This window comes from Solea solea, chromosome 5 (genome assembly GCF_958295425.1).
Source record: "Solea solea chromosome 5, fSolSol10.1, whole genome shotgun sequence".
In the NCBI taxonomy this organism is placed as follows: domain Eukaryota; kingdom Metazoa; phylum Chordata; class Actinopteri; order Pleuronectiformes; family Soleidae; genus Solea; species Solea solea.
Window position 1 is genome coordinate 23,603,662 of NC_081138.1, and position 15,728 is coordinate 23,619,389.

General features: G+C 39.9%; 1 protein-coding gene across 1 annotated transcript; it reads right to left on the reverse strand.

The window, feature by feature from the left end:
• On the reverse strand, positions 1-4,762 carry LOC131459717 (ZP domain-containing protein-like). The gene is made up of 9 exons (XM_058629780.1): positions 4,472-4,762; positions 4,239-4,383; positions 3,899-4,042; positions 3,695-3,753; positions 2,295-2,482; positions 1,476-1,870; positions 1,067-1,163; positions 678-852; positions 1-588 (listed from the first exon to the last, which is right to left on the reverse strand). Exons 2-9 carry the CDS (start codon positions 4,253-4,255, stop codon positions 452-454), a joined length of 1,212 nt encoding a protein of 403 aa, XP_058485763.1. The 5' UTR covers positions 4,256-4,383; positions 4,472-4,762; the 3' UTR covers positions 1-451.
• Between the last annotated feature and the right edge of the window lie 10,966 nt (positions 4,763-15,728).

Consider the following 15,728-nt stretch of genomic DNA (forward strand, 5'->3'; position numbering starts at 1 on the left):
TTTCAAAAAGAAAGTTTAATCATCATACTTGAATAGCTGTTTCCACCTCAACAATACACTTGAATGGAAAATAGGACACTTAAAATAGAATATACGTGATTTGCATGTCCTGAGGGAAAATTTGTCTTGGATATAATGATGACACAGAAAAACATTATCGGTAATGCAGGATACATAGTAAGCTGAGAGCTTTATTGTTAAAGGCTTGGAACAATCAGTAAAACCCGGATTATATCTCATCCACAACTTTATATTCAGTGCAGGAGTTAATAACTGTTAACCAACGAGTCTGTAGATGCAGCAGATACTCTACAGGATTTATAAAACAGCCAAACAACACAATGACAAAGTGACACACTTTGTCATTTGACTTACAGTGAACATAGCTTATTTCATATAGCATCAAATGATTAACACCAACATAGGCCCATATAAAACTGAAGGCTTGTCTTCAGTCCATTTCAGAGGTGGGAAGGGGTTGATATTTAGATTTGGACCTCCTCGATCTGTAGATCACGACTGCGCAAACCAGGAGGGAGCCAACAATGAAGACCATGTTTGCACCCAGATTCAGGCTCAGGCCAGATGCTGGAGAAGAAAAGATTATAATATTAAAAAAAGAAAACAAACATCGTATTTTGTCAGGTGCACTTAGTGAACTGTAATCTCAAACTCACTTTGGCTTTGAGATGTTTTAACCAGGTGCAAAGGTCCTTGGGAAATTGAGTGACTGCTCGTCTGAGCCACAGCTTCTCTTTTGCTGCGATGGCCGCCCGACCTGATGCATCCCTGAGAGCACCTGGTCCCAGGGATATTGGCCTCACACAGGATGACGGAACACGTGATGTGCACCTGCAGACACACATAGGTGCAGTCAAATTAAGGCATTTGTAACGTCTAGTGAAGCTGTGTATTATTGTGTATTGTTCAAATCTGCTGCAGTGGTGTCAGGAAACTGTGGTCCTATATAGTAATAAATAATAATAAAATAATTATAATTTTCCCCCCCTTTACTTTTTGGGACGTTTAAGGTTCCCTGTTAAAATGAAGTTTAAAATATCCTCACCTCCTCATGAGCACCGATGAATTCAAAAGCTTCCATTCCAAATCTGAACTGATACCTGGAGCCAGGGTAAATCTGTACTGTGCCGTCCTTCACACAACTGGGAAAAATGGTATATTGGTTAACCACACCTGTGCAATAACAATATTGTGCAATCCATATGTATTATATATTGGGTTATTTGTTATTCATTCATCTCATTATTCATTCCATGTTTTTTTGTTTAGAAGGTTTAAGTTGTGTCTGTCCAATGTGGTCTGCAACTTTTTTCTATGACCATGTCTGTTGTGTTTTTATTGTGTTTTAAATGTTTTTATAGTTTTTGATATGCACTGACAAGGATTAGAATCCAAATTTACTAAAAAAAAGAAAGATGTAAATGTGTGTAAAGGGACAATGTGTGTACACATACCCATTTTCGATGATGGTGTAGCTAATGCGAGAGTTGGGGTTGTCGTATGGAGTTGCCTTGCAGGACTCGACAAACAGCTCTGTGTCAGGAATGGAAGTGGTCGCTTCAATCTGCATGAACATCATCTGCTTGAGATACACGTCCACCGGGTAGGTGTTGGCATCGATTTGATTTCTGAACCTCTGGGTCTGGAAGAATTCAAAAGTGAATGTGAAAGCACCAAAGCCTTTCTCTGAGAAGGCGTATGGGTTTTTGTGTCTGAATCCAAGAGTCAGGTTGGTTCTCTTTGGATAGATGCAGGAAAAGGCGATGTCAACATCATGCTGCCTGGAAATGACTGCCCTTGGATCTGCTGATGTGATTGAGTTCTTGAAAATAATGTTATCTTCATCCTCCTAAAAGTCAAAGAGGGAAAAAAAGCTGTAATGCACACCGTTTAAATAAAATTGAATGTTTGTAACATTCAAGCCATGGTAAAAGGAGTTCACACAATGCTGATTACACTATGAGGTCTTTTGAGTCTCAACTGACCAAGGGGAATAATGCGCCAAACAAGGCTTAATGTAACATTTCTACATTTGTTAAATGTAAAAATGACCTGACTGGTTGTCCGATTTCTATTTGGGTGGTTTGGGATGATGTTTTCATTGATGATGTTTTCATTTCAACTGCAGTTGACACTACAATGTATGCTGTTGCTAGTGGCAGTACTTTTCATGGCAATTGATGGGAAGCGTGCAAACAAGAGCAGCTACACAGAAAGACATACAGATGTGGGCTCACCAAACTGGAACCACCACATTGTTTAGTGAACTTTACCTCAACATGGGTTCCACAGGAACCCAATGGCATGCTGGCCACCAGGTGGGTTGTGTTGGAGAGTAATGTGAGGTTGCAAGAAGAATCTGTGAATTTGTCAAGGTGCAAGTTGTCCTCATTGCGTCTGATGAGGTAGCTCTTCTCCACTTCAACTGTTATTGTTGTTTCATTGCATGTCACTCTGGTATCTGAAAAGTGCAAAAAAAAACAACACATCACATTACCTTTCATTGTGAAAATGTGGTGTATCTGTCCAAGCTTAGGAAAATATAATAATAAAGCGAGTTGAAAATCTTCACCTAAATGGGACCTGTAAAGCTCATTTCCAATGTGAGACTACACAAGAGCAACGATTAAGTGCTCAAAATCACCAGTCCATTTTGACGTGAAATCTGGACAAAAGCTGTGTCAATAGAGCTGCACCTAGAATTGATATATTGACATAATTCAAATCTCTGATTTAATACCTATTGAGTGTCCCAATTTATTCAATCAGGAGTTGATGTTGGACTTTTTGTCCATGAATGAATGTCTGCAAAACATTCTCATGAGGTGACACTGGTGGAGTTTCTGAATTCCAGGTTTTTGCAAAAGTCTGAGAGCGCCATCCGCGTTGTTGTTTTTAAGCCTTTCAAATTCTGTGATCATTGACTTTTGGATTGAAATTATGTGACTGGAAATTGCTCAAGCACGTCTTGAATAAACCAGACCGACGTAAGACTTGACTTGTTACTTTAATTGTGCATACATGTTTCCTGTATTTTATGAATGGATTTTTACAAAGTGATGGATAATAATTACATTGTATGGTTATTATAGCATTGCTAAAACAACAAATTTGATGACAAATGACAGATTGTTGCACAGTACTGTATGTTCTGCTGTTTGATGATTCGTGTATAGTGTTTCTTTGATGTTTTGGCCCCATTTGTCTCCCCCCATCTCTTTATGAAAACCAGTTCATACTGAGAGGTTGGAAGGATGCATCTGCTGGAGCAGCAGCCTTTTCTCAAGGATTTACAGACATATTTGTTGAATTGGATCAGCCAAAGTCTGGCTGTTGTGGCACAATTGCCTTCAAATGCAGTCTATAGCTACTATGGTGATTACAAGATGTCTGTGTTTTTTTGCTATTTGTTTGCTACTATGTGACATTACATTGGATTAAGTCACAACCGTTTTATTAACTATTTCTACATTTTGCCCTGTTCTTAATCTTAATCTGATAAAATATGTTATATACTGTATATATATATAAATAGCAATGTAAACACTAATTTATACATTAAAAACGTCCAAAAATTGGATGTGTTGACATTAATTTCATGTTATATTATAAAACACACCCATGCTATATTTAGATGAAAACTATAACCTCTGAGATGACACAAGTAACTAACCATGGTGTCCAACATCAGCAATCACACAGCGGACCTCTGATTGATAGACCTGATTGTATCTGCATTACAACAAAGGAGAAAGTAAAAATACATTGTTCAAATGATAAAAACAATTGTACACAATAATGGGATTGTGGATCATTTACGGATTTAAAGCAGGGAATTTTATAACATAAATACCAAATAGCTGTTTTCAAAACTCACCTGTCTTTGGCTTCAGAAACAAAGCAAATAGGAAAATGATCATTCACTTCATTTTCTGTTGGTGTCCATTTTATTACATATTCTCCAGTGGAGATTTTCTGCTTTGAAATGCCTCTTGGTCCAGTGATGATCAGGTCAATAATGCTACAAGACAAACAATGCTTGTATTATTATTGGAATTGGGATGGAAAACATTATCAAATAGCACCGTAAGTCACTTAAACCATACATGGATGAATATGCACTGCATATTATGTGACAAAACACTTAAAAACTGTATTGCCACAAAAAAATATAAAAACAAAATAAAACAAACAAACAAAAAAAAAACATTCTTTACCTGGTGAACTGTGCCATGGATTTGACTTTTATTTCAAGAGTGTGGTTAACATATGCCGGAAGATTTACTCCATTACTTGGAGTTGGTGATAAGAAAATAGGAAAGTAATCACCATCAAGGCAAGAGGAGGCATGGTGCCCATCCACTGAAAATCAGATGTGAAGAAACACACAGTGAGAAACTGATGAAAAAAATGCATTTCAATAAGTGTAAATTAAAAAAAATTACCCTACCATTCACAGAAAATTGTAGTGGAAGCTTGCTTAAAGGAGCAATTGAGGATCGGTATAATGGTGTGGTGGTGGTTGTAGCAGGTGTGGTGGTTGTTGTAGAAGGTGTGGTGGTTGTTGTAGCAGGTGTGGTGGTTGTTGTAGCAGGTGTGGTGGTTGTTGTAGCAGGTGTGGTGGTGGTTGTAGCAGGTGTGGTGGTTGTTGTAGCAGGTGTGGTGGTGGTTGTAGCAGGTGTGGTGGTTGTTGTAGCAGGTGTGGTGGTGGTTGTAGCAGGTGTGGTGGTGGTTGTAGCAGGTGTGGTGGTTGTTGTAAAAGGTGTGGTGGTTGTTGTAGCAGGTGTGGTGGTTGTTGTAGCAGGTGTGGTGGTGGTTGTAGCAGGTGTGGTGGTTGTTGTAGCAGGTGTGGTGGTTGTTGTAGCAGGTGTGGTGGTTGTTGTAGCAGGTGTGGTGGTGGTTGTAGCAGGTGTGGTGGTTGTTGTAGCAGGTGTGGTGGTTGTTGTAGAAGGTGTGGTGGTTGTTGTAGCAGGTGTGGTGGTTGTTGTAGCAGGTGTGGTGGTTGTTGTAGCAGGTGTGGTGGTTGTTGTAGCAGGTGTGGTGGTTGTTGTAGCAGCTGTGGTGGTGGTTGTAGCAGGTGTGGTGGTGGTTGTAGCAGGTGTGGTGGTTGATGTCCACACCCACCACCACCATGTGGTGCTTGTAGCAGGTGTGGTGGTGGTGGCTGTACGCTTACGCCTGACCACTGAAAGGGGGCGCTTGGTTGTGTAGGATCCATCAGTGTATGAAAGGGTTATGTGTGTGTTGGGAAAATCCTCCACCTGCAGCTCAACTGGATGGATTCCAGATGAAGTTCCTCCATTGTATTTTATGGAGCATGATTTCTAACAAATTGAAAATGGAGAGAGGCTTATTTAGTACATCTAAGTCTGTACATTATTATCAACATCGATGCTTCCACATTAATCCTCCTCAAATTGACAGTGATACCTTAAACTAATGATCAGTCACAACATCAGTTTTTTATTGTCATTATAAAACCATGAATCAGAGCCACTTTAAGGGTTAGACACCTATGTAACAACTTTTGGTAATTGTTAAAACACGAGTTGTTTTGATACTCGCCTTTACTATTGAAAGATACAACTCACCAACTCTGTGGCCTTGTAGCCCACCTCACATGCCTACTACGGTTATTAATTATATTCAGTCATACATTGTTGTTAATAACTGTTGTCAAGACAAGAACTAAACTTCCAACAATGAGGAATCAACAAGGAAGCTTAATGATTAGAAATGATATGTCAGTTCAAATGCACATTCAGTTTAGAACTTTCTGATGAGATGCACAAAAACAACAGTTACAAAAATAAACCTAGTGTACCTAGACAGGCATTTCAGTGAAGTGCTGAATGTTTGTTTTTCTAGTTTCATATTCTGAATCTAAAATGTGTCTAGAGATGATATATTTTTTGAAGTAGATTCAGTCTGGTTTATATGACAGCATTGTCCCTCATTAAAAAATGAAATCATGGTTGTGTCACACGCAATATGAACAAGGAAGACTAATCTGGATGGCAAGATTCTTACCTGATCTAAAGAGAAACTACTGGTCAGGCCACACAGGGAACACTCATACGAGGCTCGACTTGTTGGTACACGGCATCTGACCCGGTCACCATCAGGGTCAAACAGTGTAATGTTGAACCATCGCGGGCAGTTTCGAGTAACTCTGTAAAATGTAAATAAACTTAATCACAATGTGCCTGATGTAGCACAGAAGACAGTTATGTATGTGTGTGTTCTTGTATTTGTGGCTTTGTAAGGACCAAAAATTGTATGAACCATGCAGAGTGAGGACAGGTTGGCTGGTCGTCATTTCTGTAAAGGGCTTTTTGGGTGTTAGGGTTAGAATTGGGTTTAAGCAAAGGTTAGGGTAAAGGTTAGGGTTAGGCACTTAGTGTTGATGGTTAAGGTTAAGTTAAGGGGCTAGGGAATGCATTAAGTTGTTACATGTTATTGTGAGGACTCATTGCTTCCAAAACTTTGGTTTTAAGGTTGAGGGTGTCGTGGTGGGGTTTCTTGAGAAAATCAGCTATTTTTGCAGCAAAAATATTAAAGAGTTGAAGCCGTTGTCCTTCAGATCAAAAAGCATTTAATTCTGGATCCACAATCAAACACCATCTTTTTTTTTTTTTAATCTGTAAAGATACTCTAATTGGTTACTTTGTGGCTGAGTAAGCAGTTTTGGGACTTGACTGGTTGCTTAGTGAGCCTAACATTATGGGTGACTTCCAAACTTGTGCAGGGGCATCCTGACATTTTGGGTGATGCCCAAAAACGTGCAGGTGGTACATAGTACAACACACACGAACATGTCCTCTAAGTGAACTCTTCAGATGCTCTTATTTGTATCACACGAACATGGCCTCCAAACAAACTTTAGTAACACACCATCATTGTGGAACAATACAAAAGCAGTTAACATTTAAAAAATATACTATTATTAGCCTGATTTTCTCCAACATGGTCACTGATTTAGCTGAGACATTTGAGATTAGGGCAAAGCTAACGATGCTTGTTACCTGAGAGCGGGCAGCATGGCAGTGATGGGAGATTTGTTGGATTCACCAGTGTCAGATCGGGTTCCCAGGTCCACATTTGCTGTCATTCTCCAGTCCACCAGTGAGCTTCTTACATTTGACATCCAGTATCCATTACCATACCGACTGTAGTATGTGGGGTATCTGTTTTAGAGAAATATCTGAGCTATGAGACCAAAACTGAAGCAACATGTTCAACACTATCTGTTAAATGGTTCAGTTGGAGGGCAGCAATGCCAAAAAGAAATATATACTGATGGATGGAAAAGACCTAAAGATGGGTCTACTGTCTATCTATGGGCACATTTATTTGTCATTATTTTGTTTGCTTACACCTCACTTTTATGCACAAAACGCATGGCGCAAATCAAGGTAGCTTTTGTAGTAACAGTAATATTATATTACCTAATCTGGAAGGGTCGGTTGCTGGTGAGTTTTCTTGTTGTCACCACCTCGTACTCGCACCAGTTCAACCCATAGGAATTTCTGGAAACTTGACCATGGGAAATATGGGTCTGTGTCCCACAGTTACCAGAGGAGCAAGTGTAGCCATTCTGGTTGCAGTAGTATGAGGTTTGCTTGTTGCGGACTTCCACCTGCAAGGACAACAATATGCTTATTAGAGATGTCATTGTTTTATTATTTTTTTATGTTTACTTTCACTGGTTAAGTGCATGGTTTAGTATAGCAGCATATGCTGAAGAGCGTTCAACACTGATCTTATCAGAGCTGATGTATTTTCAAAACATTAGAAGAAAGAAGTCAAATCTTCATCTTACCACATAAGTCCCGTCAGAATTTCTTCCATGTGGGCTGAATATCACAGAGCCTCCATAGAATCTGTAGGCAGCGCTATACCATGCAGATGCAGTTGAGACTATGAGCAGCAAGTGCAGCAGCAGCAGCAGCATGAGAGATGCCATCTTCCCCATTGCAGTAACTTCAACATTAGCAGCGCCTTTTTATTCACCATGGAACGAGTAGGATTTTTGTTTATTTTGAGCACATTTGCGATATGCGAAAACCATGAAGCACAACCAGTTTTGCCAGGTTTTACAGTCACTAGCATCAGTGGATGCATTGTTTTGGGGTATATTCTTTTTTGCAATTTGGCATGAAGAGCTTCCCAACAAAAACATTCCTTGGTAGCATCACTCTTTTAAACACACCCCATAGTCACGTCTCATGAAAACGAGACAAGTGAACTTTAAATTGTGAAGTGTTTCCAAATTCTATTCATTAGGAGTACTTTTTGCTCAAGTTTTATAGTTGGTGAAAAATAAATAATTGTTACATTAGATTGCCTAGGTTGGCTATAAGACACCCTATATTGTACATTCTTAAAGCCTCAGTGCCGTAATGCTCCGTGTTGTCAAGGTTAAAGTTAGGGTGGGAGATCATTTTCTGATCATTTTGTCCTCTTCACAACCCGATCCATTGAATATATCTACAATGATGCAGTCTACCTTAGTCACGTCTGCAGCTTTCAGCCATGAGACGATGTCATCAGGTGTTGTCCATCTTTCACGGGGCGTTTCGACCCTGAACCACAAGGCCCTCCAGATGGTGGGTCGGCAGTGGTGGCCAGTCACTGCCCATCTCCTCCCTCCTATTCCAAAGCCAGCAAGATGGTCTTTCTGCTGCCTCCCCCAACCTAAGGACAGCTGCCTTCCTCCCCCTTCCTGCTATTCCCAGGGCTGTGAGCTTCTTCCACACAGATTGTGCCGGAAAATCCCTACATCCGACCTCAACTGGGAATAGCCAAGTCTGCCACCCTTTGGCCCTGCACTGCTCAACGAGGTCCTAATACTTGGAGACCTGCGCCTTTCTTCCTCCAGGTGCCAGACCTTGGCTAGAATCATGTCCCTCCTGTGCCTCTGGTCTGCTTTTCCCCACTGCTGGAAATGGGTGGATCTGAGTCCTTACCTCCCTACACATAGGTTCCCGATGATGTTCTTTAGCTTCAGTGCACTTTCAGCTTTTGCCACTGATGTGTCAGCTGCCCACTTGCGTCCTGATCTCGTGGTGACGCCTACAAATGCATTCATTAGTCACAAAAATGTAATCGGACATCAGGTTTGGTGGCGACAACTGAAAGCCCAGAAAGGGCCCTGGTTCTACCTCACAAGCAAGTTCACTTTATGTCTTTGTGATCTTTTGAGTGTATTTGTTGTTGTCGTCATTTGAACAAGTATCCAAAAAGTTTAGCATCACCAAAAAGTACAGAAAGAAACAGGCATTATGTAACATGTCATGCTCTGTGATAGGCTGGCTACCTGTCCAGGGCCTAACCAAAGCAAGCAGTTTAGACAATGGATGGGGTTTTTTTTTCCCCACCTCAGATGCTCTGCATATCTTTCAAATACACTACAAAGAGAATTGGACTTCAGTTGGTAACACACAACAATGTTTATGAAAACCATTTATTTCAGTGAACCAAGTGAAAATAACAAGACATGCAATAAAATGCATGTTTAAATGCAAGATTGCTCATAAACACAAACATAATTTCAAACATTTCTGGTCCCTGACATTGACACCTGAAACGCATGGCAGCTGTCAGCATACATGCTCGTCGTTGCTTTTTAAGTTTGTTTAGTTTGCAGGTGTCGCACCCAATGGAATGATTGATAGCGGTCATGGGCACAGTCTTCCAGTAACTCTGATATTTTTTTCCGGTTTCCAGTTGTACATTTTCCAGTAATGCCTCCTATAAACAATCTTGAAAACAATTTAATCTTAGGCTACGGTGCAAATTAGCATACAAGATAAACCATAATTGCAGGTTGTAGCAGTGCACACAAGGTAATCCTGAGGTGACACGTTCACTGGCCTTGGTTTGAAAACGGCAGCACAAGTTACATCTTTTATGCATTTAGAATATGCTTTAAGTAAAACATGATGTTCAAAGTATGAGAGCCAGGTTTTCAGTAGGTACTGAGTGGTAAGTCATGGTCTAATTGGCATTAAAAATTAAAGTTTCTATTGAGCAGGTTTGAAATGAACACACCTGCTACAACATTCATGTGCATATTATATTTTGGGTCATAACCTTTATATCCTGATTATTTTAGTAATTGACTGAATGGAATGGAATGTTGTATTTGTTTTTTTCTGGAGTACATGTCAAAGGGATTTTGCGATATACTAAGAACATTTTTGGACATTCTTTTAGAACTTCTTGCCAGCTCCCTATATTAATAAATGTGAAAATGTATGAGTGATTACGCATGGAGACACAACAGGAAAATGTTGTTGTTCCAGTGTGTAAGCTCCTGTAAATACTGCGCTTAACAAATTGATTAGACCAAGAACACATATAGAAAACACTATATAGCACTGTTGCCTCACAGCAAGAAGGTGCTGGGTTCAATTCCTGGTCTGGGAATGTTCTCCCCATGTCTGCGTGGGTTTCTCCGGGCTCTCTGGTTTCCTCCCACCATCAAAACAATGTTAGTTACATTCGGTCAGGTTGGTCCCGCGCTCAGTCGCAGCGGCTCTGATCAACCCTCCATCTAACCTCGACATTTCATTGTGCAATACCAGTTGTTGTATAATGACAATAAAGATGCTTTACTTTACTAAAACAGTACATTTGAAAATTCATGGATAACAGTAATAATTAGGACTGCTCGCAGTCATGAAAGGGCCCTCACGTCCCCCCACACAAGTGTCCCCCACTCAAGTTGGGGAATGCAGGTGTGGCTTTGGGTGGTGGTTTCATACATTTGTTAAGCAATGTAGATAAACAGATACTTAATTCTCTCTGGAAATTCCAGATGCGCTTAGCTTGACAGAGTGGAAATCACATAATCATAAACGCTTGGCTTACACAGCACAGGTATGATAAACTGATGGTAACGTTTTTGCAAAACTGCACCCGGCTGTCAAATGACAACATGAAAGGAAACTGTAAGGAGTTGAGCGGCAAGATCAAGGGCGGCAACAGATATCAACTTCTAACAAAGTCATTTTCTGGTAAGATACTTTAAGGTACTTATACAAGACTGTTATACTCAATATCAGCACTCACTGAATACCTCTAGTCCTTGCTTACCACTGTTGTGTAATCATAGTTTGTTCCTGTACACCTGCTGGGTTGTTTTCTCTTTTGTTTGTTTGCTTGATGCTTTGCTTTGTTTTTCAGGTTTTGGCAGAACTGGCAGACACTGTTCTTGAAGGTGATGAGAAACTCCTGGCTCAGAGCGACAAAAGGTGTGACGGATTACTGCTGGTTCCAGTAAAATGTCCTTCCTCATAAGATAGACGATTGATTGACAGGAATATAAACAGATCAATCTCACTGTTAAGTAACAATGACATCAACTTTGCTTCAAATCATACCTGCAAGTAGAAGTCTCTATGATCGTCGTCCCTGCAGGCAGTGCTATCTCCAGTGTACTGATAATCATTCGATCTTTGGTTTCGGTCATTTGAGTCTTGACATTATCTTCTGATTCAGGTTTTATCCATAAAAATCGGCCTCACCCTGTCTGTCACTGCCTGAGCATTTACAGCATCTCCTCCCACCCAGTCTCCAAACAGCTTTAATTCCCACACATTTTCACTGCATTCTCAATTATGCTATTTGTGGTTCTTAAGCCAATGCGGCAAAAAGGAGACGTTGGTGGCGGCAATTTACAAATCAACCACCAGCAACACAACTAAATAAACCATTCGAAAGGTTTGTTAAAAACAAGCTCAACAAAAATGTCTGCTGGCAGACTGGCTATGAGTGGCTAAAGGAAGTCCACTGCAGCTGGGTTGATCAGGCCTCTTATCCTACAGCCTCCTGTGCAGGACCAATCAGCTCCCAGGATCCACTTGGACTCTCATTCACTCAAACATGCACACCTGCAACCCATCTCACACTCACATGCAGACACACACACACACACACAGGGAAAAGAAACACGATCCATCCATCTGTTTTCTACCGGGGTACACCCTGGACAGGTCACCAGTCCATCACAGGGTCACATATAGAGATACACAACCATTTACTCTCACGCTCACACCTGCGGTCGATTGAGAGTGTCCAATTTACCTAAACCCCATTTTGCATGTTTTTGGACTGTGGGAGGAAGCCGGAGAACCCGGGGAAAACCCACGCACATACGGGGAGTAAACTCCAAGCAGAAAGGCCCTTGTTCTTCCTCATAGTTAAAGTACATGATTGACATTAACATTATGGTTAAGATACAATAGAGAGTAAAAAAAATACCCTTCTGTTTGAAGGGTTGATTGACAGGTGCATACTGTATGAAACATGACTCCAACTTGTCATATCCCTTGTGTCCTCTTCTGTATTTTGCATTATTTATGAATTTTATTTCATTTTTATATTTAGGAGACTATGTTGCAGATAAGACTTTGTTGAGCCCACCAGGGGGAAAGTGAGAAACACAAAGAAACGGACCAAATAAGAATATAAAACATGAAACAAAAACAGAAAAAAACTGTTTATTTCACATATATACTTCCATGGATTCTATGGCATTGATTTGATAATAACGTTGTATAATAATAACTTGTATGTCTGCGTCCTGCTGCTAGAACACTAGCAGAATACTGTCAGAATCACTAGTCATGTACTGATGTTCCTGTCTAAAAACAATAAACAGTCAGCAGTGGTCGTGTCCACAAGTGTCTAATGTTAAAATGTTAAAAATGTTCTGTCCTCGACAGAAAGGGGGGCGGACACACACACACATACGTAGAGTTTACAGCAGCAACTTTGACTTTTACTCCACTACATTTCCTCTAACTATCTTTGTTACTTGTTACTAACAAATAAAATCAGAAGAAGAAGAGTTGGTAATGGTCTGTAATTATATAGAACTTTTCTCGTCTTGATGAGCTGCTTTTGTAGTTTTCACCCATTCATATGCTGCAACATGGTGTTAAGCGTCTTGCTCAAGGACACATATAGACTAGCAGAGCCTGGAATTGAACTTCACCCTACCGTTGAGCTACCATGGTTGAGCCAATTCTTTACTCCTCACTCTTTTTTAGTACTTTTAGTTTTACTTTTAAAGCTTAAGTACATTTTATATCAGAAAATTATTTTTGATACTTAAATACAGTTAATGTCAAATATACATATACTCGATCAGATCATGGTGAGTCGCTGTATAAACGTTGTTTTTTTTTATTATTTAGTTTTTCCTGAACGATGAGCAAACTTGATTTTGCTTAAGAAATATTTTGCAACTTCTGACACATCTGCGAGTGGCTGCAGAACGACTGGGCCGTAGCTGTCGTAGGTATAACTAAAATTTAATTAAATTTAATTAAATACTATCATAAACAGACATCGCACCAGACAGAACAGAGGGACTCTTTATTCATTCATTCATTTAGTCATTTATTTGCACTTCTCACTCATCAATCTAATTTTGACAGAAGGGTGTTTGTTTTCAATTTGGCTGCAAATTAGGGATGGGAGCCATAAGTCTGTGGTATTAGCGCTGTCAATCACACCAGTGTCCACGCACATATCTTGTAATCTTGTAATCCTTTAAATGGAAACATTATTTTTACTGAACATTATAAATTGGATGAGATGCAGAAGCTCATTTTCCCATCAACCAAAGTTTCCTGAGTGACGAAGACTTTTTTTTTTACATACCGTCTGTAAGTATAGCAAGCGTTGTGTATCACTGCACTACTTTTAAAAATCAAATTCAATTCAGGACAATTGTGTCGCAGCAGAATGGCGCCGATTAAATGTGGGTCCCAAGGCTGGATCACGGGACTGATTAGCCAGTTTTCTTTGGGTTTTATGGAGTATTCGGGCCACATTGAGAAAAAATGTTTTCACAGACTTCGAGAATAGAGTCTTAGTTTACGAGATTAAAGTCGTAAAGTTACACGATTAAAGTCAAAATATGTATTTGAAATACAAAATATCATTTAGTAATCTCTTGACACTTAACTTTAGTTATTCTCTCACTGCTAACCTTCAATGTCATCACTCTTTATTTGAGTTTCATGGACTGTGCAAGGTAATGTAGCTAGTTTATTTTATAAACGCAGTTAAATCACTTTCGTTCTTGACACGTTCCTGTTCAGCATAAAGTGAGCTATTCTCTCACTGCTAACCTTCAATGTCATCACTTTCTATTTGAGTTTCGTGGGCTGTGTACAACAAAAGAGTCCTGTTTCAAAGTTGTTATCGCTATGACACTTTTTGTTTTTGTTCTGGTTTTTTTGCTTTGGGCTGCTCCCTATCAAGGGGTCATCACAGCGGATGATCTGCATATTTGATTTGGCAGAAATTCTTACACCGGGAGTCCTTTCCTGATGCATTTAATACTTTAGTCTATTTTGACACATTTATTAGTTGGGTATTTTGTTTTTTGGTCCTTGTGTGGCTACCTTGTTGAGATTTATGGATAGTGTCTTTGTTAGATAATGTTTTTATTTACCTTTACACTAAAGTCTGACTCAGAAGGAATATTTCCTCTATGACAGCAGGTGCTTGGGAGCTCTGTTACTGTGAGCAGGTGGTTAATAATGTTGCTATTAAAGCCTGGTTTTCACAATGGTAGTCTATATTTGTCCACCTTTAGATTTGAGAAGGTTGAGGTTCAGACAGTAGATTTACTTGCGCTGTTGCAACACCTGGAACATTTGAGCCAACATTGAAAGGATTCACTCGGGCAGTTCTTGAGATAGCACATTCACAAGAAGGAACAGCGTGAAAACATTCTGCCTCCATCCAAAGGCATAAAAATCACAACACTTAATATCTGCTGTTGTCAACAGTGACTGAATCCGTCTATAGACGCAAACACACATACACAAGATGATTTATTATTATGTGTTTCCGACTTCAAGTGAATAGCAATATCATATCAATTTCCCCATTTATTGTGAATACAAATCTATATAGCCCTACTTCTCTCACCACGACATACTGTATTAATAAGCTAACAATGATATGGCAATTTGCACTTGCATTTTCAGTTTCAATTACACAAGTTGTTGAGATGCGAGACACAGGATCTATATCTGTCACACCCAAATAGTTAGACATGCCTTCATCATGGGAGAATAACTCCACACAACAAGTAACAAGATTATGGGCACACAAACAAAGAATTTACGCATAGCCATCATTTTAATCCTTGACTGGCACATGCCAAATACCTGATGACAAGAGTCACTGCTGTTGTCACGCAATGGCTACAAAGTGTTAAATCCACTTTGATCTAACAAAAACAAGACAAAAACAGTGTCACTGGGAAGAACAGGCATGGGTGGTGAACTGTTTGAGAGTAAAAGCATAAATGTGATATTGTTTGACTAGCACAGTGGGCCAGAATATTTACCTGACATGATTCGTTTGGCCAGTGCTCTCACTAAGGCCTGGAAAGTGGGAAATTTCTAAAGTTTACACTGATCTGTAATAGGGATGATAGTTATCAGGCCCTGTGATGGACTTTCGTCCTATGTCAGCTGGGATTGGCACCAGCGACCCCTCATGACCCTCATGTGGAGAAGATGGATGGATGGATGATAGTTATCATTCACCTCTTGGATGGTACTAGCTCATAACCACAGCCACACCCTAAAGCTTTCCCTGCTTTGTGGTCAGAGAATGACAGCAATGAAAACGACATAAAAGCCACTCCTGGAATAAATCTCAGGCCCCCCTAC

Excerpts from the sequence above, each read along its gene's own strand:
- LOC131459717 (XM_058629780.1), bottom strand. Across the intron at positions 3,754-3,898 it reads GTTTCTGAAGCCAAAGACAG|ATACAATCAGGTCTATCAAT; the intron begins GTGAGTTTTGAA and ends GTTGTAATGCAG. Across the intron at positions 853-1,066 it reads TCATCGGTGCTCATGAGGAG|GTGCACATCACGTGTTCCGT; the intron begins GTGAGGATATTT and ends GTGTGTCTGCAG.